The sequence below is a fragment of the Topomyia yanbarensis genome, chromosome 3 (genome assembly GCF_030247195.1).
Source record: "Topomyia yanbarensis strain Yona2022 chromosome 3, ASM3024719v1, whole genome shotgun sequence".
NCBI lineage: Eukaryota > Metazoa > Arthropoda > Insecta > Diptera > Culicidae > Topomyia > Topomyia yanbarensis.
In genome coordinates, this window is record NC_080672.1 from 120,770,793 (window position 1) to 120,796,918 (window position 26,126).

The 26,126-nt window shown below is 38.5% G+C and overlaps 2 protein-coding genes across 2 annotated transcripts in view; one reads left to right on the top strand and one right to left on the bottom strand.

Annotated features, from left to right (window-relative positions):
- The window catches only part of LOC131693866 (raf homolog serine/threonine-protein kinase Raf-like), a 39,149-nt gene extending 14,274 nt beyond the window's left edge, over window positions 1-24,875 (top strand). Inside the window, exon 4 of the mRNA XM_058982088.1 lies at window positions 5,696-24,875. Within this exon, the coding sequence (XP_058838071.1) occupies window positions 5,696-6,652 (957 nt within the window). The 3' untranslated portion in view covers window positions 6,653-24,875. The remainder of the gene's footprint in view (window positions 1-5,695) is intronic.
- LOC131693867 (uncharacterized) lies at window positions 24,718-25,909 on the bottom strand. Its single transcript, XM_058982091.1, has 2 exons — window positions 24,907-25,909; window positions 24,718-24,847 (listed from the first exon to the last, which is right to left on the bottom strand). Exon 1 carries the CDS (start codon window positions 25,601-25,603, stop codon window positions 24,929-24,931), a length of 675 nt encoding a protein of 224 aa, XP_058838074.1. The 5' UTR covers window positions 25,604-25,909; the 3' UTR covers window positions 24,718-24,847; window positions 24,907-24,928.
- Between the last annotated feature and the right edge of the window lie 217 nt (window positions 25,910-26,126).

Genomic DNA, 26,126 nt, shown 5'->3' on the forward strand with positions numbered 1-26,126 from the left:
AGATATTTGCAGATTTTTGAATATAAAGGCTTTTGGTTACACTAGCTTTCCTGACATTTTTTGTTCTTCCCAGACTTTTAGAATTATTTTGCAGACATTTGAAAAAAGTACCTGGCATCTCTGCACGCAGCCAGCATCACGCACACAAGCAATGTAATTCCTGCATCACACCTTGGAGAAAGGTTGGCAAGAGAACCGGAAAACTTAAATCGTCATTCGGGTAGTGTTGGTGGTAGAAGGTAGCCGGTGCAGTTTTGGTTGTGCCAAATCGTTTGGTACGGTGGACATTTTGTCCTTGGCACAAGCACACCTCGGGAAAACCTGCGTCCCATCAATCGTATTGACCGTCGTTGTTGTTGTCGTGGAATTGGCAAAACCAATTTGAACCTTATTCGACGGCGTCGCTTAGAAACCGAAGCTGACAGCAGACCGGTTCCAGAAAAGCAGTAACGGCGAAATCAACACACGGAGGTCGAATAAATAAATCGGTTCGCCCAGCAAACGAACGAAAAGGACATTCAACGAGCACGCTACCACGTACTTCTGCCATCAACACTAATAGTGGCGATTCACTAATTGCACAGGTTAAGCAACAAACCTTAAATTACACTCAACTGAAAGGAGCCGATCGGATCGGAAACGAAAGCGTCCAAAAGGATACTCAGATCACGTCACTCCGTGCTTCTGTCACCAAGACACATTTGGGAGTGACAGACTAGTAAGCGTTACCGACAGCGAGCACAATATCCAACAACTGATAATTTCCCTCGCAGTCGCTCAGCTTCCGACGATACATATTCATGCAAGTGCGCTGACGTCGAGAAATAATAAGGGTGCGAGAGCTTTATGTCGGTGGTTGGACAAGAGGAAGTACGGGCAATTCGGTTCACGGTCATTAGCAAACAATCGCCCCCAAGAGGGGCCTTTTTGTTTGTTTGAAATTCCTTTTAAGGTGCGCCCAGCGCAGGAGTAAGGAGTGTGCACATTTAGTCATGCATCCGATATCGATCACTCCAAGCAAGGAACGAGATCATTCAGATCCGCGATCTCGAAATCGCCGCCAGAACGAAAGCTATGATGCGAAGCGAATCGAGGTGAACCGGAATGACGTGTGAACGGTGTGATGCTCGGCCGGTAAAGATGATGATCGTGTGCGTGAGTAGGAAAAGTGACCATTGTATGCGTGTAGCAATAGGACAAGCAGGGAGCAAGCATAGAATATTATTGTAAGGATGTAATCGAGGGAGAAAAGAATATAAGTGAGATGCGATTATAGATTTTGGCTTTGTGTATTTTGTTGGTGGCATTTTCAGTCCATGCTAGTCGGTGCCGCTGAGGCTTTTGCCAATCAGCCAAAGCGAAGCCCATAACAGTACGACATACGTTTGTTGGAGGTATTCCCGCTCCACCGGCGCTGAAATTTGTCTACCATAGTTTGACATATGTTCCAGTCCTTCATACATGCTTGTCTTGGATCCTACAGCGTTTTTGAAGTCTGCGTTACACCGCTCGAGCTCAGTAGAAGGAAGTTCGGAGTCAGCGTCCCGTTACGCCCTCTCCAGGGAAATATATGTTAGAGGTGCTTCCATTAGCATTGTGACCAATATTTGTTCGTTTTACATTCTGGAAGTCTCCATCGCAGCAACAGCGGTTTTCACATGACGCTCCCACGCACCAGTTATCTTGATGAGTTGAACACCCGCTTCGTATTAGCGTTTGTGAAAGTTTCGGCGAGCTGATGATCGATTTTGTTCATCTCCTGCTTACTCGATTCTATAGTTCGTTACTCGATTCTATGAAGTTCGCACTCCTTTCACTGCGAATCTCCACTGGTGTGAAATGCCTGATCGCCATCTTGCGAAATTCCGTTGAGAGTGCGTGTGCCACCTCGAGATGGATTTTCCTGTGGTCATGCACATGAACAGCGCTACCCACTGTGTGACGATGCTTCGGTTTACCTGTACGACGATTGTTCCGAAATCATCGACTCCTGCGTTGGAAATTGGACCTACGTACGCCTGCAACCTGGCCATTCGTGACATCGTTTGAGTTCGCACATCTTACATTCCTTTACCACCTTGCGTACGAACAAGCGCAACTGCGATTTGTGGAAAAGCAGTCTCACCATTCGTATGTACCATTCTACCAGCAATCGAGTCACTGGATGCTCCTTCGGTAAGATAAACTTCGTGTGGAAAGATACCATGGTCGCTGCAGAGATCCTGCTGTCGAAACGTAAAACTCGTTTCTAGTCCAAATAAGGAGACAACTTGCGAATTTTAACGGTTTTCTCTAGAGGCACTTGAAATTTTGGTTTCGGGCCAAGTGTTAATATCACACCCTCCGCTTCGTCTGCATCTTCCTCACTCTGCATCCAACAACAGATAGTTTCCTCCTTCCTTTTCTAATTCCTCTTCAATGAGTGGTCCGCCCAACCGTTCCACAGTCCAAGTCTGATAAACCTCAAAAGTGGCCCGAATTTGATGAAAACTTCACATTAAGGTAATTTTGTGACACTGAATTCATATTGGATGTTCATTTTTTGTTTTTTATTACCTCAAAATTTTGGCGGGTGGTTCGAAAATTCAGTATTTACGAATATAAAGTGCACTGTATCCGAAAATTCATTTTCAAAAAATTAGATGTGGTGAATTTTTAGCAAAATACACATTTTTTCAATTGTTGATAATGATAGGACACATCTATAAATCTAGAGGAAATTTTAAAATAGCACGTAAGTAACATAGAGAGCCTCTCTTTGTTTACTTTCTCTTTCGTTTATTACGACGTCATTACAACACTTTGCACTAATTTTCCAGTACATATCGAAAGCCGACGGTTTTTACTAGAATATTATGCAAAGAGTAGAGTAGTAAATGTTGAAATGGCCGAGTAATGAACAGAAGAGAAAGACCCCAAAGAGAATCTCTCATTGTTACTTACGTCCTATTGAAAATTTTCTCTAGAAATTATATTACGAACCCTGGGTAATCAAAGACTACCATGCGTCTCCTTCAGACATATCTTGAAAAATCCCCTTTTTACATATCTCGCGGCAGAAAGGGGCAAAACAAGATATTCATTTTCGGGAAGTACACTAATTTTCAACTATTATGAACAACAAGCTATCTTTCCGAACTGTTTAAAAAAAGTGCAGTCACTTTGAACATTATAACTTTAATTTATTGCACGATTTATTATTTGTTCTTCATGTCTGAGCGAGAAGAAAGGCTTGTATCGATTAAATCGAATGGTGACTATAATTCCAGCGACCAACCTTTCTAATGAAACCAGTTCGACTCTAATCGGAATTTTAACTAAAAGGATATATTCATTTGAATGACTTTGGTTTGAAAACAGTTTTTCTTCTTTTCATCATCTATTTCACCTTTGAAGTTCTGTAAAAAATCGAACTTTCGTCCTCAGGACTTAATATTTTGAGAAAACTCTATTCAACTTGTTAAGAAACAGAGAAATATGTTAAATCGTGAAAAATCTAAAATACAATTTTGAGGTTTTGTTCGGCTAGGCGACACTACGCGTTCCTCTCTTTTTATCGTTCGCAATAGGTTTTCCAGGTAGCGATAAACACGTGCCACAGTCCGACACAAGCGAGAACCGATCCCATTTTATTAGCTGCGGTACAACAACCTCCTTGTATACTATACGCGACCTTAGCTCTTCCTCGTTCGTTTCGCTGGCTGGGTTCTGTCCTGTGGTCCAGTGATCTTCGGGCATGTATAATTCGCAAACACTCTGAAACCAACGACAATTAGGAGAAAGGGGCTTATCCCAACTTTTTCGCATCATCAGTGACGTTCTTCTTCGTTGATACCCAACGCCACTGCTCAGGCTTGGATCTCGATAAAATCTCACCCACTCAACAAGCAACGAACTACCGATATCTTCGATAGTCAGAATTTACGCAGGCCAGCCATGTCACTGTCGTACCCCGATTATAGCCGCCATCAGCCCCAGCCATGGGGCTCTTTGGATTTGCCACCGATTAACGCTATGAAAATTCCATCCGGAAACAATGCCTGAAAATAGGCGACACACGCGTAGGTTTCTTCATTAACATCTAGGTAGACATGAAGCTGCAATGACAGAATGTCTCACCGGATGTTCAGGGAAGTAACACCGAGGATTCTTATCTAGTCCAGATAGCGAAACATTTCCGTGTACCGCATTCGCGTCTCACACAACTCCGGAATCAGCTGATTCCATCCGGTCTTAGTTCTCCACAGGCCTTAGATTAAAATTTTTCCAACAATAAAAAGCAGCATAGCAACCTGGTTAGGTCGAAAGCACTCATGACCACTCGTAGCGCTTGGCATTTAGTTGGATGCTCTGCGTTCGTAGCCAGTGCAGTAGAAAACGTGAACACATCTTCGATTAGCTTCTAGTTCATCCGGAGAACGTATTCCGTTCAGGTGTTCCTGTCCAGCTGAAGACTCTTTTCGGTCGCTGGACGACATCCCCGTCCTGTGAGAACTTGTTTTGAGTTCGAAAACCAGTTACGAAATTTTCCAAGCGAGTGATTGTGCTGGATCTCGAGAGTCAGTTTCACCGTTTCTGCATCATCGTCGGTTCTGTCCAAATAGTCATGTTTTCGTACTATGACATCGGTTGCTATTGGACACTGCTGAGAATGTTTTTCGGCGTTCAAGCGCTTGCGTTGAATCCTCGCGCTAGATAATTCGTTGCGCCTGTCGATCCGTGGTGGAAGACCTTCATGTAGTGTATAGGCATTGTATAATAGATAAAAATATAAATTATATTAATAATGGCATTGTTCTTCCCTGATTAATAAATGGTTCTAGAATGGGAACAGATACTTTAAATTGAATCGCTCTCATAAAACTTTTGCTCTTCTTTTCTGCACTGAAAAAACTAGACACGTTAACATAATGTGAAAAACACTTGAATTGGTTCAATTGTAAAACACATGAAAATGAAATATCCCTGCCTCTCAATAAGCATTATGCCAAACGTCTTTATGCCAATCGTCTATTATGCCATATGGGGTACACCTAGATTAAAGGCTTTTTAATGGCAGTGTTAAAATGTATGAAATTTAACATGTTTAGGTACTGCAAGATTGAACATCGGTTAATTTACGACATGATAGTTCAATTAACCCTTGACCCGATCTCATGGTCCGCTGGCGCATCAGCAGTGCAGGTAAAATGCGCGGTATACATTGCATACATACAGGACATTTTGTGGGTAAGAAAACGACATGGGAAAATCAAATTGTTATATATTAACCGATTTTCAATCTTGTGGCCTGAAAAACACATATACAAATTTGGACTTATTCAGGGCTGCCAATTTTTTTAAGGATCTGTTGGAGATTAGTGAAGATATAGCAACTTTAAGTAAATTTTCCCACTAATTTTGAGGCTTGGGGCTTCGCGTACTTTTTTGAGCTTGTTCCTAGGAGTGTTAATGTGTTTCTGGGGAATGAGTTCTATAAAGGATTTACGGGGAAAGTAGTACAACCTTTCTAATTAACGACACATCAAAATGACTAGTAGCAAATATGTAAACTCTCTATGATGTATTTTGATTAGTTAGATACTATAGACAATCGGAGCGAATAGGAAAGGGTAGGAAAGTTGTTCCGATCGACACAATTGCCATATATATGCAACAGATCATTTTCAACCATCGTCCTTTTTCTCATTTCCAGAACATCCAAGCGGAGGAGATCCTGATCGGTCAACGCATCGGATCCGGCTCGTTCGGGACTGTGTACAAGGCCCACTGGCACGGTCCGGTTGCCGTCAAGACGTTGAATGTGAAGACACCCAGCGCGGCGCAGCTGCAGGCATTCAAGAACGAGGTCGCCATGCTGAAGAAAACTCGTCACTGTAATATACTGTTATTCATGGGTTGTGTAAGTAAACCATCGCTTGCGATCGTCACGCAGTGGTGCGAGGGCAGCAGTCTGTACAAGCATATTCACGTTAACGAGACAAAGTTTAAACTGAATACGTTGATCGACATCGCTCGACAGGCGGCACAGGGTATGGACTACTTGCATGCCAAGAACATCATCCATCGGGATCTGAAGTCGAACAATATCTTTTTGCATGACGATTTTTCGGTGAAAATTGGCGATTTCGGTTTGGCCACGGCCAAAGTTCGGTGGTCTGGTTCGCAACAGTCCAATCAACCGACGGGCAGTATTCTATGGATGGCACCGGAGGTAATTCGCATGAAGGATCAAAATCCTTATTCTTTTCAGAGTGATGTTTACGCATTTGGTATCGTCCTATATGAGATGCTGACTGAACAGCTACCCTACAATCACATCAACAACAAGGATCAGATCCTGTTTATGGTCGGTTGTGGCAAACTGCGGCCTGATCTCACCAAGGTACGCTCCGACTGCCCGCAAGCGTTGAAGCGCTGCGTAGAGGATTGTATTAAATTTAGCCGCGAGGAGAGACCGCTTTTCCGACTGCTACTGAACATGCTCGAAAATATGCTCCGGACGTTGCCGAAATTCCATCGTAGCGCAAGTGAGCCCAACTTTACCCAATCACAGCTCCAGAACGACGACTTTCTGTATCTGTGCTCGAGCCCAAAAACACCAGTGAATTTCCACAACTTTCAATTCTATAACGGCACCGGCATCATTTAGCGCATTCGCTGCCGCGCACCGGTGGACTTGCTGGTGATTGTTGCCATCGCTGTACCCTCTAAGGTTCTAGTTATTGACATTTTAATCAAATATTTTACACCGTGGGAATGCATGAAACACTGAAACAGTGGGTTTTGGATCGTAAGCTTTTCGGAGCGCGTGCTCGGGGCGATAGGTTGGCTAACAGTAGACATTTTAAAAAATGATTATCTCAGACTGGTGTAAATAGAGCGGTATCCCCATTTTAGGGAGTCAGGCAGAATACGTTAAAATGACTATGAAGAAGAAGATGAATGGAATATGGGCCTGGACTAGCTTGGGAACGAGAATGGTTAATATGCAGGGTGCAATTCATCATCACTTTTTTACTGTGTAATTTAGGTTAAAATTTTATGTTTATATGTTGTTTTAAAAGGTTAGGTTTATGTTTTTTGTAGATATTAGCCATAGTGATCTAGATTATTTTAACAAGAAACCTGTCGACGATTTCATTAGTTTTAGTTTATTTTTTTAATTTGCAGCTCATTCTAATGCATTATCTCAGCGTAAAATAATGTGTATAAAGCATTTAGGTTATTGTTTACCAGAATACTTCCAAGTACAGGTTGCGTACGTAAAAAAATTGACGCTCCTTCGGTTCACTAAATTTATATTAACTTACTAGCTATTCTATTTTAGCGCATGATGCGGCTGCTTTTGAGAAGAAAATGGCCGTTGAAAATGTAGCAAATGGTGGAGAACTGGTTGGGGTTGTTCTTTGATGACTATCGTAAGTAGAGGAAAGTAGCAATCAATTGATTTTGACTTCGAATAAAGCAACGTCTACTGACCAGAAGGAAAAGCTTTTGCTAAAAACATTATTTGCCTTGCCTAATTTACCCCCTACATTAGTCTAATTTACCCCTGGGATTGAATTCACGCCCGGTTGAAAACCACTGGGGTATCCCGAATCATGACTTGCAGGTTTCTCGATTGTAGGCCGCCATCCTCGAGTCTGTTTGTGTACCTGTCACACGTTCTTCTTCGATTGCACATAACCAGCGAAATCGGGGTCTGTCCCGTGGTTAATGACCTTTTCCAGCTTCTCTGCCTTAATTGTGATCTCTTCCGACACTCGCACTTCTTGCCAATCTCATTGTAGTCTGTGGTCCTTTCTCAGTCCCCCGATGTCAGCACGTTTGTTTCTTGGTACAGCTTGTGGTTCGGGCGTCTGCGCCATTTCCCATTGTGTCGCTGAGTATTACGCGCAGAATGTTTCAATCAAAAACACTGAACTCTTGATAGTGCAACTGCGAGTACGTCGTACGGGTTTGTGAAACCAATAGCGCGAATTTTTTTTGTCCGCATCATTTTTTGCTTTGTAGAGGGGTTTTATGATGTTTCTAGACCTTCATTTAAATGATATAGTGATTAATATCCCTTGAGCTGAGATGTTAGCTAGGACTTTTTTTTCGAAATATGATAACCAAGATGAAGTCTTCAGAAATGTTAAAAAACTTGTATTTGCGAACAACTTTATTGAAGACCAAAAATCTATTCATAGTACACTCGAAATTATTGACCGTTATTTGTGAATGATCCCTTAAAATCTTTTTTTCGACATAGCCTCTGAAATATCGTAAATAAAGCTGCAAAACTGTTCCAGAAGAGATCATCGGTTTATCTCTAGCGACTTAAATGTTATTAAGTAATTGTTAGTAAAATTAGCAAAAGGTTTAACAGTAATAACTTCTGAGCGGGCAAAAACGGGCGGCCAGTTGTAATTAAAAATGCTTCAACACTATAAAACTTAATAGAGTTTTCTTGTCTCTTGTTGTCTAGTAGAGTCATAGATGATTTGAAAAAAAAAAACTATCGTTTTTCAACAAATGACCGATAGCTTTGAAAATACTCAAGATAAAAAAATCATGCGTTAATAAAAATGCAATAACTTCATAGAATGTATGAAATCCATAGGAATGATAATTGAAAGGATATTTTAAAAAATATTTTTGAGGGTCATCCAAAAACAACGAGCTGTGTCTTCTCAAGCATTGAAAGAAGAGACTTCCTGTATTCAGCAAAGATATCTGTGAAAGAAATCACCACAACTTTTCCAAACATGTTAGTTAATTTCTTTTACAAAAAAAATAGTTGAAAAACTTCACTTATAGGAGGATTAATCACGAAAATCGTAGCACCAAATAACAAACCTTGCTATTTTCGATGAGTACTCTGCAAACACTATTGACGTAAATTCAGCCGTTTCCACATTAACAACCAATCACCATTGGAGACAGTTTATTTTTCAAAAAATGCCAAATTATTTCGAAAATATATTCGGAGTAAGCGATTGTGTTATAGAATGTTGTTCATTTTGATAATTCAAGCCCTTTTACGGCACATATTGAACTTGGCAGAATGACATTTAAAGTTATATTAATATAATGGCTTTAAAGGGATCATCCACAAATAACTAGCAATAATGATGAAAATATTAAATATAAAACTTTGTGTCTTCGACAAAGTTATTGGCAAAAGCTTACTCTACAATTTGGCGAAAACATAATTTCAATATACGCACTTGTAAGAAAGTTGGTAAACATATCTCACTTTTTTAGAAATTTGGGTGAAGCGAATTGATCGAACTTTCGTACATTATACTGCATCATTTCAATAATATTCTGTAATTTTTCTATGAAAAAATATCGACAAGCGACTCGGTGACAAAGCTTTTCGTGGAATGTTTCTTGATAAAAACACGATTTGCGGTGTTAACTGTCATTCAAAAACTGTTTAACCGATTTATTTCAAACTTTACATGCACATTTTATGTAAAAAATACTTAACCCCTACGTTGAGTTTTCGGGATAATTTTTCAATTGAGGAGGCTTTCTACTCATAAAATGGCGGGTTTTATCGTGAAAAATAGTAATTCCGGCAGTTGGCTTTTGCGTTCTAATTCTAAGTGAATCGAGAAATATATTGTGATGTTTTGGTAAGCTACATTCTAGGGCACTCTGGAAATATTTAACAAATCTGCATCAAATTTAAGAAAAATGCTTTTAATATCCTATATAATATCATTTTTGCATTCCCTAGTAGACAAGTCTATTCAACAACCGTTTTACGCTGCTCCACTTCGATGGATTTAATGGATGTAGATCTGGTTTCATGCAGTGCTTTGACGTTTTACACGCAACGCAAAATACATTCTAAATTTCTATTTCGATGGAAACAAATTGCATTTAATTTCGTTGATCTTTAAAAATGCATCACAAGTGATCTGTCCCTAGGCTAACATTACCACATATTTTCATTAATGTTCCTGTAAGATCAATGCGTTAGCTTAAGGGAATTGAAAGTAGTGCTCGAATCGAAAGTAAATTTGGTTTCCAATTTTGAAGGCAAGGTAATAAATAGACCTTTTGTGTAATGTTAAGGTTTATTTATACATTCATTGTGTACGAAGAAATCTTCAGTCACGCAGAACCACATATACGAGCGTTCCAAGAATAGACGATCGACCATTTTAAAGTCGAGGAGCGCCACGATGGACATATTAACTCTTGATAAGATTGTCTGTAACAGTAAATTCGATAAGATTCTCAAAACTTACTTGTAATTACTGGATGAACCAAAAAAAAATAAAAAAGTTAGAATTTTGGAAAATGCCATCATAAAAATCGAAAACTCCCAAATTTTTACGAAAATTTCGCTTATTTTTCTTAAAAATAATAGGAAGAAATTTTTTTCTCGTTGCCTATTTTTTCAGTTTTTCAATCCATTGAAAAGTTTTTGAGCTATCATGTCTGCCAATTTGAAAAATTCGGTTTCGAGAAAAAGTAGCCGATAGATTGAAACGTGCGATTGTGACAGCGAATATGCGCGAGGAACGCATGACTGTTTTAAGGGGTTATATTCAAAGTTGAAACTCAAAAAATCGAAATTTTTTTATTGGATATTCTGAAAGTACATACTTTTGAAAATATCTGTGCGATCGGAGCGCAATATTTTAAATTACAGTCGTTTGCAGCGCGCTGGTTCTTCTATGAATGAAGTTAACCGTTGCGGTGAACGTGATATCTCAAAAACTAGTCATCCGATTTCTAAAAACTTTTTTTTGATTGCTTGAATTTATTTTCTCGTGTACTTGAACGGTTCCTTTTTCATCAAAAAAATTTCGATCATTGCAATTAATTTTTGTTTAAAATTTTGAACACAATAAAACTAAATATTTTGGTCAACATGTTTTTTATGCAAGAAAATTTTTTTTTTGTAGCCGATCCGTTCAAGTACACCACAATACATTTCTCTTCAATAATCTTTTTAGTTTTTGGATTTCAGTCGAGCGTTTCCCGAATAGAATTTTACAATAGCATTTACCCTACAAACAATCATGATACAATAAATATTATAGTTATTACTGTTTCAACATTATTCAACGTAGAGTTCTTGCCGTAGATTTACAACAAAATTTCATGTAACAATCAATTTTACTGTTCAGTAAAAAACTGATACAGTAAATTTACGTTAAATTTTACTGTTTTCGAGAAAGAAATGTATGAAGGAAAATCGATTTTTTTTAATGTTAAGATACATAACCACCCCCCTTTTTACTGTAAAAGTCAATTTTACATTGAAATTCACTGTAGAAACGTTAAAGTTTATTGTTTTTGTATTGTAGCAAAACACTAGAATTCACTGTAAATTATTGTAAAATTACTGTACTGTCACAGTGAAAATTATGGTTTTGTTATTGTACATTTCTATTCGGGTTCAGCTTGGAGAGCGTTCACCGCAAACCTCTACCAAAAAACACGCTTGGGGGGATGAGCCATAACTCCGACAACTTTGAATAATTTTCTTAATTCAACTTGTTTTTTCTATCCTAGATAGTGCTACCAATGAACTGTCTTTCGCCTTTTCAAATAAATATGCATAAAACACTTAAAAAACACAAATTTAGCTCACTTTTTCGCCGCAACTTTGTATATAACCCCTTAAACAAAAGAAGGTCAGCATGGCCACCGAGATTGTTTGTTTGTTTATCGTTACTGGCCGAAAATAGATCATAGCACTTAATGATAGAGAAAACTTTTCTCTTTTGTTTACTACCAACATCTGGGATTGGCGATTACCTGTTTGTACGAAATGTTTACTAAAAGTGAATTATGACAGTTGGCTTATTAGTATCATGTATTATGATTAGTCATATGTTTGTCGAGAATTGATCGAATAAAATTTCGATTTCTTTTATTCACTACATCACACGCCCCCTTAATTGAGCACTGGGTTAGTGTTATGTTAGTAGTCATATGTTGGTCGGGAATTGATCGAATAAAATTTCGATTTCTTTCATTCACTACACCAGACGCCCCCTTAATTGAGTACTGGGTCCTTTATATATTGCAATTTTGTGCGCTACTTGCTGTGACGCGTGGCACGACGAGGAAGTAAGGAAATGCCTACTGCGCCCGTATCAGGAAGGTTACCGCACGAATACCTGTTTTGGGCATTTCGAATCGCGTATGCAAATTTTCACCTATTACCCTACTATAGTTTGAGGGTTGATCCTATGTTTGTCTTCTCTCACATTGTCGTATACGTCTATGTCGGCATTGCTATTGTCGCCGTAGCACCTACGGTCGCATGTTTCTTGATCTCAGACGCTTTTTCGCTTGCATCGGCTGTTGGTTTGGTGGGAATCAGTAGCGACTGGCTTAAATGACACGCTCCCCATGTTGATCGGAGATTTGTGCCTTGCTGCCTTGTCATAAAACAGAAGCTTCTGCCCTGGAAGGATGCTGAACGATCTGCAGGTGCTACAATAGCAGAAATAAAACGTCTAACCCTCGGAGGGATTTAAAAATTTTATTTGGACAGTGAGCGGATATATCAACACCCCCGAGTGGATGTTGATATAACAGAACGACAACACCCCCAAAGCGATATTGTCATTCAAATACGGCTTAAACTACCCAAGTAACCAATAAGAATTGTAACGTAGCCTAACACCTGCTTTAGATCTACATATAGGGCAGTCTTGAGGGGGGCGCCTGGTCTAAAGTGCTGTTATTATCGTTTACGATTTTGAAAGCAAGGTAACAATGGATCTGTTTTATAATGTTAAGATTTATTTATACATTCATTGGGCACTAAAAAACATTTTCACTCGCGCAGAGCCACACATACGAGCGTTCCAAGAGTAGACAGCTAACCATTTCCACGTCGAGGAGCGCCGCGGCGAACACGATAGTTCTCGATGAAATGGTCTGATACGGAAAATTCACGAAGTTTTGTAAAGCTTAGACTTGTAGTTAGTCGATGAACCATAAAAAATAGAAAAAAGTTTGAGTTTCGGAAAATGGCTTCATGAAAACCTTCAAAATAATAGGAAGATATTTTTTTTCATTCAGTTTTCTGTGGTTCATCGACAGACTGCACATATTGTGCATTCTCATAAAAAAATCAAGTTAGTTTCTGAGTTATCGTGTTCGCTAATTTGAGAAACACGGTTTCGAGAAAAATCCCTATTAAAGGGTGTCCCTCATCAAATTGCATCACGGAAAAAACGCTGTAGAAAATGACCCATTGGGTATTTTCTCTTAAAAATTTGGGTAGAAGTAGTTTAGGGTGTATTGTTTACACTGTATATTTATCGCTGTCAGTTCTTCGAAAATTGTCGCCGACAGATTGAAATCTGCGTGTGTTATAGACAGGGCTGTAGAGAGAAATCACGGGCCCGGGGGGTCTAGCGTAAGGGCCCCCTCCATCATTGTAGATTTTTCGAACACAGAAACCGTTAAGCTCGAAATTTATTGGAAACAATAATTATCTGCTATTATGTATGGTGCATAGAAAATTTGTGGAGAACTATGGGAGAATACACTTAGTACTGTTAATTCCAATATTTTTTTCTTTTCAAAGGGTGTTACGGCATTTTTTTTCGTTTATTTTCCGTCGATCATTGTCCGCACTGAGTTCCTATCACTGACGCCAGAGAGGTGACTCCACAACTAGATATCGGTTCATCAACACATGGACCGGGACCAACGACTCTACTTCTCTTGCAAAAAAGACGTGACACAGAGTTTTCACCTCAGAAAATCTCAACGACCTCAGCTGGGATTGAACCCAGACCCACTGGGCTGAGCGGCGGTTACGCTTACTATTCAAACGCTGGCGTCGTCTATAATCATAATTTAATCAAACAACAATGACAATTTTCTTTATTAAAACTTGTTTTTTCATAAGTTCAATTAGTATAAAATACAGAAAAATATGCTAAGCTTTCGGTTGAGCGTATTTTAATTACTGCCTTCAAATTTTGTACGGCCACCTCGTCCACTTTGTTCGTCACAGCCAGTTTACTTTAACAGTTTTTGGTATTACTTAGGTTCCGCTTGGTGACGAACCAATATTCCTCGATTGTGCCGAGCTCTAGTGTGTTGGGAGGGTTCTTGTCCTTGGGTGCTACCTGAACTTTGTAAGCATCATACCACTATATGTCCTTTTTCCGCAATGGCAGGATTCAAAATCCGGCCAAAATAGCGTGGAATAATGGTGTTGCTTCAAGAAAGGTAGCAGACGTTTTTTCATGCACTATTTCACGTAAATTTCCTTGTTGACCGGCTCGGTCGCAATGAAAATCTCACTTTTCAAATCACAGGTACAGAAAGCCTGCCAAACCAAATATTTCGACAGCTTTATATGCTTGAAAATATCGGCCACTATTTCTCCCGGTAAGTAGTTCGGATTCTGGTTTCGATTTGTTGAAAATCGTGTAAAGAAATGCGTCATGTTCAAGTGGACCAAATTTTGGTCGTAAAATCTTTTAAATATCTCTACGAAATTTTTAGTGGCTTTGAATGTAGCCGAATTATTAATATTTTCAAATTTATTCAGATGTCGGTATTGTATGGAAACCTAATTCCGACACCAGAATCTTTGTCTGGTTTCACCTAGAATTCGTTAAAAAACAACACATTCGGCCAAGTAGGCGCGTTACAACATTGCCAGCCTCTGAAAATACAACATCTCATTTGTTCGATAGTGTAGCTGACTTTGGTTCCAGGGAATCTGATTCAGGTGATTTTTGCGAGTCATTTATATGTTTATATTTATATTTATAGGCACAAATCCCCGACTATGTACGGGGAACGTGCCATTTGAGCCAATATATTCTGATTCCTGATTGGTACAATATTATTGAAGAAATCACAATTAAAACCTTGCGCAAATTGCGAAAATAGTAGCAATATGAGAATGTAATAAATTTAAATAAAAACAAAAAAAAACATTCAACGAAGGTAGAATGTAAAGAGAGAAAAACAAAAAAAGAAACAAACGAGGAAAAACTAATAAATAGATATAATGTAACAAAACAAGAAAGCTAAAAAATGCCATTGAAAATAATGGAATTAAAATGCAAATAGTCCAAAACCTACGAATATCAAAAATAGAAAAAAAAATCCAAAATGGATAAACAACAGAAAATTGACAAAAAAGAAGTAATAGAAAACTAAATTTATTAAATAATTGAAACAATCAATATAAACGAAGGAAATGAAAAAGGAAATTAGACAAACATTGAAGAAATAGAAACATTGCATAATGGCTAAAATAATGAAAAATGGGTAAAAAACAAAATGAAAATAAAACATCATGAACATGGAAAACAGTAAAAATGGCAAAAAGAAGAAAATGTAATACAACAAAAAATATAAAAACAAGACTACAATAAAGTAAACAAATATAGAAATTAACGAAATGGATCCATTGAGTAAAACAACAATAATAATAATAGAAAAGGTTTGAAATATAAATATTAGTACCAAATTAAAAAATGGAAAGCATGAAAACAAGAAAATGTTGATAATGTTTCAAAATAGAAGAAATAATAAAGTACAAGAATGGAATAAAAAATAAATAAATACGAAAAATCAAAAAATGGACAAGTTATTCTTTTTAAAGAAATAATAACAATAAAAATAAATGGGAACAATTGGACGGGATAGACTGAAGGAAAAATAGAAAACAGGAACAAGTGGAAATAGCCCAAAAACAGATAAAAGTGAAATCATGGACAACATGTAAAATCAAAATGGTTTAAAAGGATAAAAATGAAAATCTTTGGAGAAATGGGGAAAGATTGGAATATTATCATAAAGAAAAATAAGAGAAAATTTAAATAAAATTTGATGAAGTGGGAAACCGAAAACATTCACAAAACGCAAAATAATCAAAATAAAATAAAAGAAAAATATTCAAATGAAAAAAGTTACAAAATAGAAAACATGGAATTCAAAATTCTTTAAATGGGAAAAAAAAGAAAAATACTACAGGTAATGGAACATAACAATAAACAAAAATGGGAGAATATTGAAAAGAATCCATGCAAAGGAAAAGCATAAATTTCAAAATTGATAAATGGAAAATAGAAAAATTCAAAACACGGAAAAATTAAAACATTTAAAAAAAACCAAACATTTAAAAAAAAAACATTTAAAAAATGTTTGTTAAGCAAATGAGAGAAACCTAAAATGAAAAATATGAAAAATACTAAGCTCAGTTTCTTGGAAAATATGAAAAAATACAAAGAAATAACAGAAATAAAAGTTTAGTTAAATGAATCCAATAAATTTAATGTTGATTACATTGAACAAACGGATAATGAAGAAACAATCAAAACGCTAGATAAAATGGAAAAAATGAAAAAAAAACCATGAAAAGATGAAACGAATTAAAAACGTGGAACAAATACATAAAATGGGACAAATTTAAAAAAAGAAGTAAAATGGAAAAAATAGAAAAAGGAAAAATGTGGGCAAAATATACAAAAAAAAAGTTAAATAGGATTATTTGAAGAAAATAGAAAGAATACAAAATCTGGATGAAATGGAAAAAAAAGGAAAAATTATTTTAAATTGAGAAATTTAGTTAAAGATGAAAACACTTTTAGGTTCTCGTATTTAAATAATATTTTCCAAGTGAATACGAAAAATTACTATGGATCGTTTTCTTTGTGGATTTTCATGTTCTTTCTTGATTTGTGGAGTTATTCAGAATTCGTTTCACAAATCCTATTTGACCAATTGATCATGATCACTCTAAAAGAAGTCACATATCGTCCTGAAAAGATCAAAAATCGTAATTGGACTAATGATTCTATTTTAATCGTAAGGCTATAGCTAATTTTTTGAAACCCATCCGCAGATTGCAAAGTCTCGAATTAATTAGTAAAATACGAATCAAAATCAATTTCCCGGAACTTTTAACTTTAACTAACTCAACTTTTCAAATGGTCCTTCAAAATCCATGAAATAATTATAATGAAGTATGAAATAGAAAATTTCAGTCTTTTAATACACAATTTACAAAAAAGATCTTTACTGTGCGTAAAAATCGTTTTTGAGGTCTAAGTTTCAAAGTTTTCTTTTGATTAGTCCTTCATGGCGTATAAACTTTATAATATAATTTACGATTAACTTTATGATAAAAATTGATGGAAATTAAATCATACCAATATTAAAACTCTAATCGAATTTTCAAATAAATTGTTATTGAAATAATAGTTGACAGAATCATTCCTTCGGTTCAAAGTCCGGGCCCCATCCACAACTCCGGGCCCGGGGGGAACACACCGCCCCCCTCCCCTCTCGGCGGCCCTGGTTATAGAAAATATGCACGAGGAATGCATGGCTGTTTAAAACAAAAGAAGTGTAGCGTGGCCACCGAGATAGCGGGAGACTAGGTTCAATACAGTCGTGATTCGTTGGTTGGACCACAGGCTTGTCCAACTAACGAATTTGATTCGCTAGTTGAACTGACTGACAAATGTCAAAAACTCTCCAAAGAAGATGTTGGCAGTAAAAATGCATATGTTCACCTCTCTAAATATTGTCAGATTGATTGTCAAAGTAAATTTGACATGAGATTTTGTTGGTTCGGATGCTTTTTAGTTGGACAATAAAAAAGCGGTCCAGTTAAAAAGTGTCCAACCAGCGAATCACGACTGTACTAAAAATTAAGCGGATAAAAAGATTTTTTTGCCCACTACACCAGACGCCTTCCTTAAAGAGCTGTCATCAGGGATTGTAATTCTCTCTCACTCACGCGAGAAGTAGCTTATCCGATGTCCAACTTTTCCGAGATGAGTCGCAAAATTCTCCGTCTCCACAAATAGCGTGAGAATAATTTTCCGGTCAAAATTTATTTGACTTTTTCCTTCTCACCGGAGAAGGTGATAAAATTTTAATTTCGTGGAAATCAATATAAACTTAAAAAATACACTTAATTATAAAGAAAAGCGGCAAAGAAGTATGATAGACTTGTTTTATCGTGTTTTGGAATAACGACAGCAAAGCAGGGATCGCAAAAAGGATACCGTGATAAACTCATTCATTCATTCTCCGGTTGTTTTATTTATCCGAAGAAATAACACGTTGTATTTATCCGGAGAAGTTGTGTGAGTGCCAATAACTTTTCGTGTGAAAATGTGAGCTTTTATTGTCGCAGTAGCAAACTATCCGGGCGCATTTACTCATATGAGCGATAAATGCAATGCCTGGCCGTCATATATTCGGATATAAAGACAGTATTATGCCAGAAAAGGCGAAATATTGTCTTTCCATCCAGCCAGACAGCCATTCCTCGCGAGGAGGAATTATCACATTGAAAGTTTTAAAAGGAAAACTACGTGTGAGTGTAAGATCACTGGGAGCGAGTGTAAACTCATCCCAAGTAACCATTTGGGGCCACAGACTTGTGTGGCTAGCTGCACGATCTATTGTGTTACTGTTCCAGTAACTTTAAGATGCAATGGACAAGAAACTGCTTCTTGTTTCAGAAACACATATCGTGGTTTTATGCTCAAGAGTGCAGTAGGTGTTGTCGAGAACGCACCAGTCATCGCCATCAAGACTATCCTCTGAAGATTGTTGAACTTTGATTAGATTGTCATAACTTCTCCCTTTTGCCACCAAACAAGACACCAGTATGCCAGTATTGGTCTAACAATTGTTTTGTAGATGCACTGAATGTACTTGGGGTTGAGTCCCCAAGATTTGCCGAAAGCGCGTCTACATTAGCCGATGACCAGTTGATACAGTTATTTCTGAAATCGATGTGAGCTGTCCATTTAAGTTTGAGTCGAGAATTACCCTAACGTACATAACTTGATCTGTGACAATATTTTCAGTGTCAAAGAACTGCAACGGACGAGCTCCGGTTGTAATCCTTCGCTGCGTGAAAAACACCATTGATATTTTATTTGGAATAACTGATAGTCCAACATGAAGACACCATAGCTCAACCACACATAAGGCTTGTTGCATCAAATCAAAAAGTGTGTTAATGCAAATACCGTAGAAGTGGTGACAGTACACCACTTAGTTTCCTTATCTCTACTTGTCTTAACGATGAGCACAGATGTCGGTTGCTAAGCGTGCGTGTATACAGTTCGTGATATATGAAGGTACTCAATGACCTCGTGCTGCTCCAAGATGGATTAGAAAGACACATTGTCAAAAGCACCTTCAATATCAAGAAAAACTCCTAAACTTGATTGCATTTGTGAAAAAGCTTTTTCAATGTTGTAGACAACATTGTGTAACAGGGGGGGGGGGGTGGTAGACGTCCCCGTTTCACGTTTCACAGTTATTTCCCGCCACGATGGAAATGTATAGTATTGTATTGTGGAATGTATCTTGTTGCAAGACTACAAGTAAGAACCATTTTCAAAATATGCTTGAAGTGATAATATACTCTTTGTAGCAGATCTGCAGATCAAGCCCTCATCGTAGAGGTCCCAGTCCGTAGATTTGGAATTATGATATGTGACGATATTCAGCGAGACGTTTAAATGATCAGAGATGATATACTTATGATCAGATAGCGACGGTTCGAGCTCTCTTGGTACAGCCAGTTTGCCAACTCATGCGTAATACTGTCAGAGCAGAGAGTTACATCTGGCATCTCTTCTCTGCCAGCTCGTGCAAATGGGCGATCTCCTAACTATGTGCAAATTGGTACAGCTTAAGTATTGAACCATTTCGGTGCTACTCAAATCGATATCTGAGCTGTCCCAAATTATGTGGTGATCGTGTGTATCACTGCCGATTATGAGGGGAAACCCATCACTGACACAGCATGATACAAGCCTTTTGAAATGATCAGAAGGTGATGGTTTATTATGCGGAAAATATGCCGATCAATAGACGTACAGATATCGCGAGTTGTGAGGTCGGATAGAAGACATGCGTCAATAGCACAATTCGCAAGTATACATGCACGAGGCATTTCACGTGGATTTGTTATGCCAACAATTTTTTTTGAAAGCTAGGAAGATGGGGTTAAGTATCTTTCCAACATAGAAGTTCCCTTTACGGAAATACGGTTCTTGAACCAAGGCTATAGAAGTTTTTCCTTCAGTTCAGTTTTTCAAGACGGGATAAATACGTCTATCCTGAAGATTAATTTATGGTACTCTAACCATACTCGATTACAGTACTACACATTTCATCATCAGCACTTGTTGTCCAGCAACTAGAAGATATTAAACATGTTAGCTTATAGTTGCCTATAGCGAACCCTGAAATGGGTATTAGGGACATGACCACCATTTGAATCCCACGATTTGCGTAGAAACAAAAGTTCACTATGTCAGAGATTCGCGTAACAACACAGTAAGGGTAAGACCCACGACACTCCGTGCGCGACTGGCATATTTTAGTTCTGCCAGCCATTCAGTCCTCAGCACGGAGAAACAACTTGACTTGAGGACTCAAGACTGTTCTAAGTTGTCTCTTACGAAATGGGAGTAGGAACACAGTGCATCAATTCTTGGTTGAGAAAATTCAATCCGCCGGATGCAACACGAGCCTCTAGGATAGTTTTGTCCGGAGCAAAATAATGGTTTGTTATCAACCTCCTAGTGGACTCCAGCCAAACACCATAACCGTACTCCAGCCAAATTCCTAATTCCTAGTTTGGCGGGGCGCAGTCGTGATTAAGGGCTAAGTATCCGTTTACGATTCAACATAAGCTATTGTATTTTGGTTGCAGTTGATCAATTATTCTTACAAGTTTTGTCGTTTTTCATAGGGTGGCACCTGGTTACAGAACTGGCACATAGGGTTATGACCTGGGTACGTTCATCGTGAGGTTTAATTAGGGATTAGTCAGTCGGTTCCAGATCGTGCAATCGTACATCGATTGTGTCGATTGTTCACATATACGGGGATCTTGATTCTAACGTTGCCATATTCAAAGTGTTGCATGTTGTTCAGTACAAAGAAGTTTTCTGCCCCGGATCTAGTATTGAAATATTGAGCAAATGTCGAGCGAAAGGTGAAGAAGACAGCTAGACTGGACAGTAGAGTGATAGGAAAAAATGACCCCTATCGACCCACCCCTGAGTCGATTCCTAGTCCCGCCAGGAGTACTTTCTCCAAATTTGAAGCAAATCGAACAAGTTTATCTACCGGACCAACGTGCCTGAAGTTTGTATGGGATTTTTCGACAATTTATATGAAGAAAACCCACTAGCTCGCATTTTTGCCTCTAGGTGGCACTGTATGTATCGTATTATCACTGTGGGTTGTAAGTAGTGGTTAGCCCACTACTCGGGTTCTTGTTTGCCCGGCGAACCCTTCATTTCAGTGCGGCCTAGGTGCTTCTACAGAATTTCGGATTTTCGTATAATAACAAACAAAAAGAGAAAAAAAAACAAATAAATTCTAACTTTACCCTTTATTCTCCCGAAACTCTCCTCTGCTGGTCGTTCCTTACAGTCTGCTGCAGATGACGGCGGGAAGGCGACGGTTTTTTTTCCGACCGGCCGGGACTCCAACGGCCGAGTTCTCCTGCTGGTATCGTTGGTTGCTCCGGCAGCGGTCCTTAGCAATTAGCCAGGGAGGTGAGCTTTGCTCCTTTGTCGGAACCTCCCTAGCGACGGTGGTGACGAATCACCGGATTCTTTGCTCCCCGCAAAGAATCCCGGAAGACACCGCAGTGGTCTTCCCAGGGGGAGCCGCTGTCCACCCTGCTTCACCCTCCTTGGCTATTAGCTGGGAAGGAGAGCAAGGCTCGTTCGGCTTATCCTTCCCAGCGAGGGCGGAATGGTGCGTCTGGATCCTTTACGGTTAGCCGAGGAAGCGAAAGCTCCTTGATAATTAGTTTCCCCCGACGGCGATCCAGCACCACACTTTCTTTAGCACCCGGACCACGGGCCGGCACTTTCGACGAGAATCTACTGTCGCACACGCGCACTTCACGATTTTACAGTGGCGGGAAACTGTCCCGAAAAAACTCACTACAATTTTCTGGACGTGTGATTGTCACCGTGGTCCGTCACTTTCTGTTCTTTTCCACGATGGTCGCCTTCCACACTAAACCATAACAAACTCCAAAAAAACGCACCGCCGCATAGCTGTCATCGCTGTAGCACAGCATAGTCAGACCACTTTTGCAGCGAAAGGAGAGCGGTAACCTAACTAAACCCTATGCTATTTATTTACAAATACACAACAAAAATTACTACACCTATCTAGACTAATGACAACGTTCATGGACTATTATTTAAACGAAATTTACATCAAAAACATGAACGAGCATAATGAACAGCGGTGAGTTATGTTGCAATAACAATACACTCTACGGAGAGAGTACACACAAATAGGTATATTTCCACCCAGTGCTAAATTGCTACCCTGACGGGTTACAAAGTGAAAATAAGAAAGATAATTTATCTGTCTACAACTTTGTCGAAAACTGGTAGTCAATCTGGCTTTGGTAAAAGAAGTTATTAAACTTTTAATGAAGTGACTCCGAGCCAGTTTTACATGGGGCGTAGCAGTGCATGGTTGTGTATCAGTACTCGTTTCGCACGAACTTAACATTTTTGTGAAGTAATCGTTACGTTTAGCTCAAGGCTATGTTCAGAAGAACTATAGCAAATAATACGAGTCATGTTTTGGTTAGAACAATTTAGTTCTACATTTTACCGCATAGAGGGCGCCAATACTAACTTTTCAACGGAAAGAGATAGAAATAAGGTGTCTTCCACAAAGTTGTAGAACATGCATTTTGCAATACTTCTTCCAAACATCTCGATATTTTATATCTCTTCTATAAAAAGTTAGTGTATGCGCCCTCTATGCGGTCACAGATGGAACTAAAATTTTCTAACCAAAACATAACTAGTATTATGTATTCTTCTGAACATAGTATTCAGCTAAACCTAACGATTATTTCACAAAAAAGTGTAGTTCGTGGAAATGGAGTACTAATACACAACCATTACCATGCACTGCTAGGCCCCATGCAAAACTGACTCAGACATCACTTCGTTAAAAGTTTAATAACTTCTTTTAACAAAGCCGGATTAACTAGCTGTCTTCGACAAACTTGTAGACCAATAAATTTTCTTTTTTATTTTCACTTATAGTGACAGAACGATGCATACAGTGCCACCTAGCGGCGAAAATGCGAGCTAATGAGTTTTCTCCTTGTAAATTGTCCAAAAATCCCATAGAAACTTCATGCACTTTGGTCCGGTAGCTAGACTTTGCTGGTGATTTGCTTCAAATTTGGTGCAAGTACTCCTGGTCGGACTAGGAATCGACTCAGGGATGGTCTGATTGAGTTTTCAAAAAATCTTTATTTTTCTGGGCAGTCTAAAGGACAGACATTGGTACAAACTGGTCGCTGAGAATCATCACGCAGCTCGTGCGACAGATGGTAAAGATTTCGAGGGAAGTTCACAATTTTGTATGAAAAAGAAACATGTTTGCAATAACTGTGAAATATTTTTATATGAAAGTACAATAAGTACCATCCTTTTGACTATTTAACATTGTTTTTTCATCAAACCATTCCTGAGATACACCTGGGCCCTATTCTCCTAGTCACGTCGCTTAGTGACTAGAAGGAAAATTCCTTCTAGTCACTAGGTAACGTGACTGTGTGAATGGCTCCCCTGATTTTATAATTTAGGATTCTATCTATTCCATACTACTCAGCCATCTAATTTGCATGCAATTTTCAACGCAGTTCAATTGATAACAGAAATTTGAATGAGATCCGATATACTGACATGAATGGAAAACTGAGATGAGTTCCTGGAATAACTTCTCTCGCCAACAAAATGTTGTAATTCCAAACTCAACAATATCTTATTTTTCCGGTCTGATGCTTATGGTGTTCATGACCTAAAATTCACGTTTGACCTTCACAGTAATTGGAATGTTTCAAGAATTACTGTATCATCAGCATAAGCTATTTTAACATAAATTTGCTAATTCGTGCTCATCATCACTGATCGGGAAATGCGATAAAAATTATTAAATAGAATAGGTACCGATCAGGATGAGAATTAAAACTGTGAATCTTCTCTAAACCTTCGCGATAATCCAGATCACACAATAACGAATAATTTCCAGTTAAGAATACCTCAACCAAATTCTCCACCGTTTTTACCTTCTGTTAAAAAGTAATTGTATGATTTCATAGAAGTATCTTATAATAAATGTAATGATTTTACGAACTAAATACAACAGAGGTTCTAGAAAAACTATTTCGTAACGCAAGACGAATGATGATTTCGAGTGTAGGGGAAACGTAAAGCAACCTGATTAAATGAGCAAAGAAAACTGAATAAGGCAAAGAGAAAAAAAACAAACACATAATATGAGATTTACATTTATATGTGTAAATAATGTTAAGTACATATTTAAGCTCGCAAGTATTTGAAGGATAAAATAGGCAACCCCAGGCAGGATAGATCCAATCGTGTAGATGAAGAAAAAGAAGAATGTGATTTAATGATGGAAATCATGAACATTACCTATGACATTGTACAACATAATAAATGCTCACAGGCAGACCAGAAGTGAGTGACTCAAGTAAATGCACTGCATAAGAAGAATGGGTACATTTCCAAACTAAAGCTACAGTATAATAGAATCCGCTTTGAAGCGATGGCAGAAGTAATTCTGAAGGAAAGGAAATTATCACAATTATAAATACTTCAACAAATACAACTGAAACTATCGCATTTATGGAATCGCAAAGTGGATACATATAAAAAACAAAGTCATTGAAATTCTGAAACAAGCATAATATAAACAAGGGCGTGATGGCTGAAAATGCTGGACGGCGAAAAAATTAGCTAACTGTACACAGTTATAATGCAAAATAACTTTTTCCTTTGATCTTAAAATAAAAATTATAAATAATTAAAGTATGCGTTTTCATTTGTACTTTTTATTTACCCTAATCATATCATGTTCATTTCTATTCATTCATATCCTGGGCTAGTTCTCGGAAAACGAAACAGTCGAAAATGTTGGCACTTTCGTTCGGATCTAGCTGCAGTTGACCGATCGATTTGGTCGTTTTGCTGTGCTTTCTTCGAACCACTCTTTGGCGGAACAACCTTCCGGATTGTACTGGGCTTGGTTCGTCGGGGCTTTTGATCTCCCGCTCATTGAACAAACTGTTCGAGTTGAGGTAAGCTTGCAGTAACTCTGCACTGAGAGGCTCCACCGTAGGGCTAGTGGTTGTGAGACTATACGAGTCGTTTCTCAAATTCGCACTGGACAGGCGTTTGACTAGAGTTTTGTTGCGTTCTCGACGAGTTCGGAGCTTTCTGGTGCGTTCGATGGAGGACTTACTCGAAGAAAGTGGCTTTTTACGGGAACTGATGTCTGTCGATTCGGTTTGATAGATATCCTTCGAACAAGTACAATCCTTGGAGGCGCTTCGTTTCAGAGGGCCTGAGGAAACCCGACATTTTCTAGGGCTGAAGTAATTTCCCAGTTCGTTGAAAGCGTAGGAGTTATTGTTTTCAATTTCGATGTACTCTTCGCAGTGGTTTTCTTTATCGCACAAGCAGTTTTGGTGCGGGATGGTTGGAGGGACACGTGGACCAGCTTCGCTGGGACCACGTGTGATAACCCATTTCAGCATCGTATCTGTAATAAAGAGAAACAATTGATTATTATACCGAACCAATACCACCAATGTCCATTTTAACGGTTATTTCTTGCGACTACATCGCATCTCATAAAACACCCATTTACCAATGTCGGCTCGACCGTCTGCACCATATGGCAGCGTAACATAATATAGGTGCATGTTTTGCACGTATAGTAAGTATCCCTTCAAGGATCAGCTACATAATTGAAATGCGTTTTGCAACCTTTAAACCGGGCAGTGCGTGTTAGTGTCATTCAGTGGCACCTGTATGCAAATTAACTTCTATCCGTTTCCCACACCCCATCGGCGACGAAACCGAGACAGTTGTTCCTCGTGTCGGTTCCGCTTGTGCCGTAGTTTTGCAACATTTAAAAGGTCATGCAACGAACTTATCCGTTTGTGCATTGTATTTAAAAGTACAGTGACAATAGCGAACCTGTACGGCATCGCATGTGTTTGCCGATTTCAAGGAAATTCGGCAACATTCATACTTCCGGTGCGGTGTTCTCTGAGT

Bases quoted from the DNA above. Each gene is read 5' to 3' on its own strand.
- LOC131693867 (XM_058982091.1), bottom strand. From the start codon at position 25,603: ATGCTGAAATGGGTTATCACACGTGGTCCCAGCGAAGCTGGTCCACGT.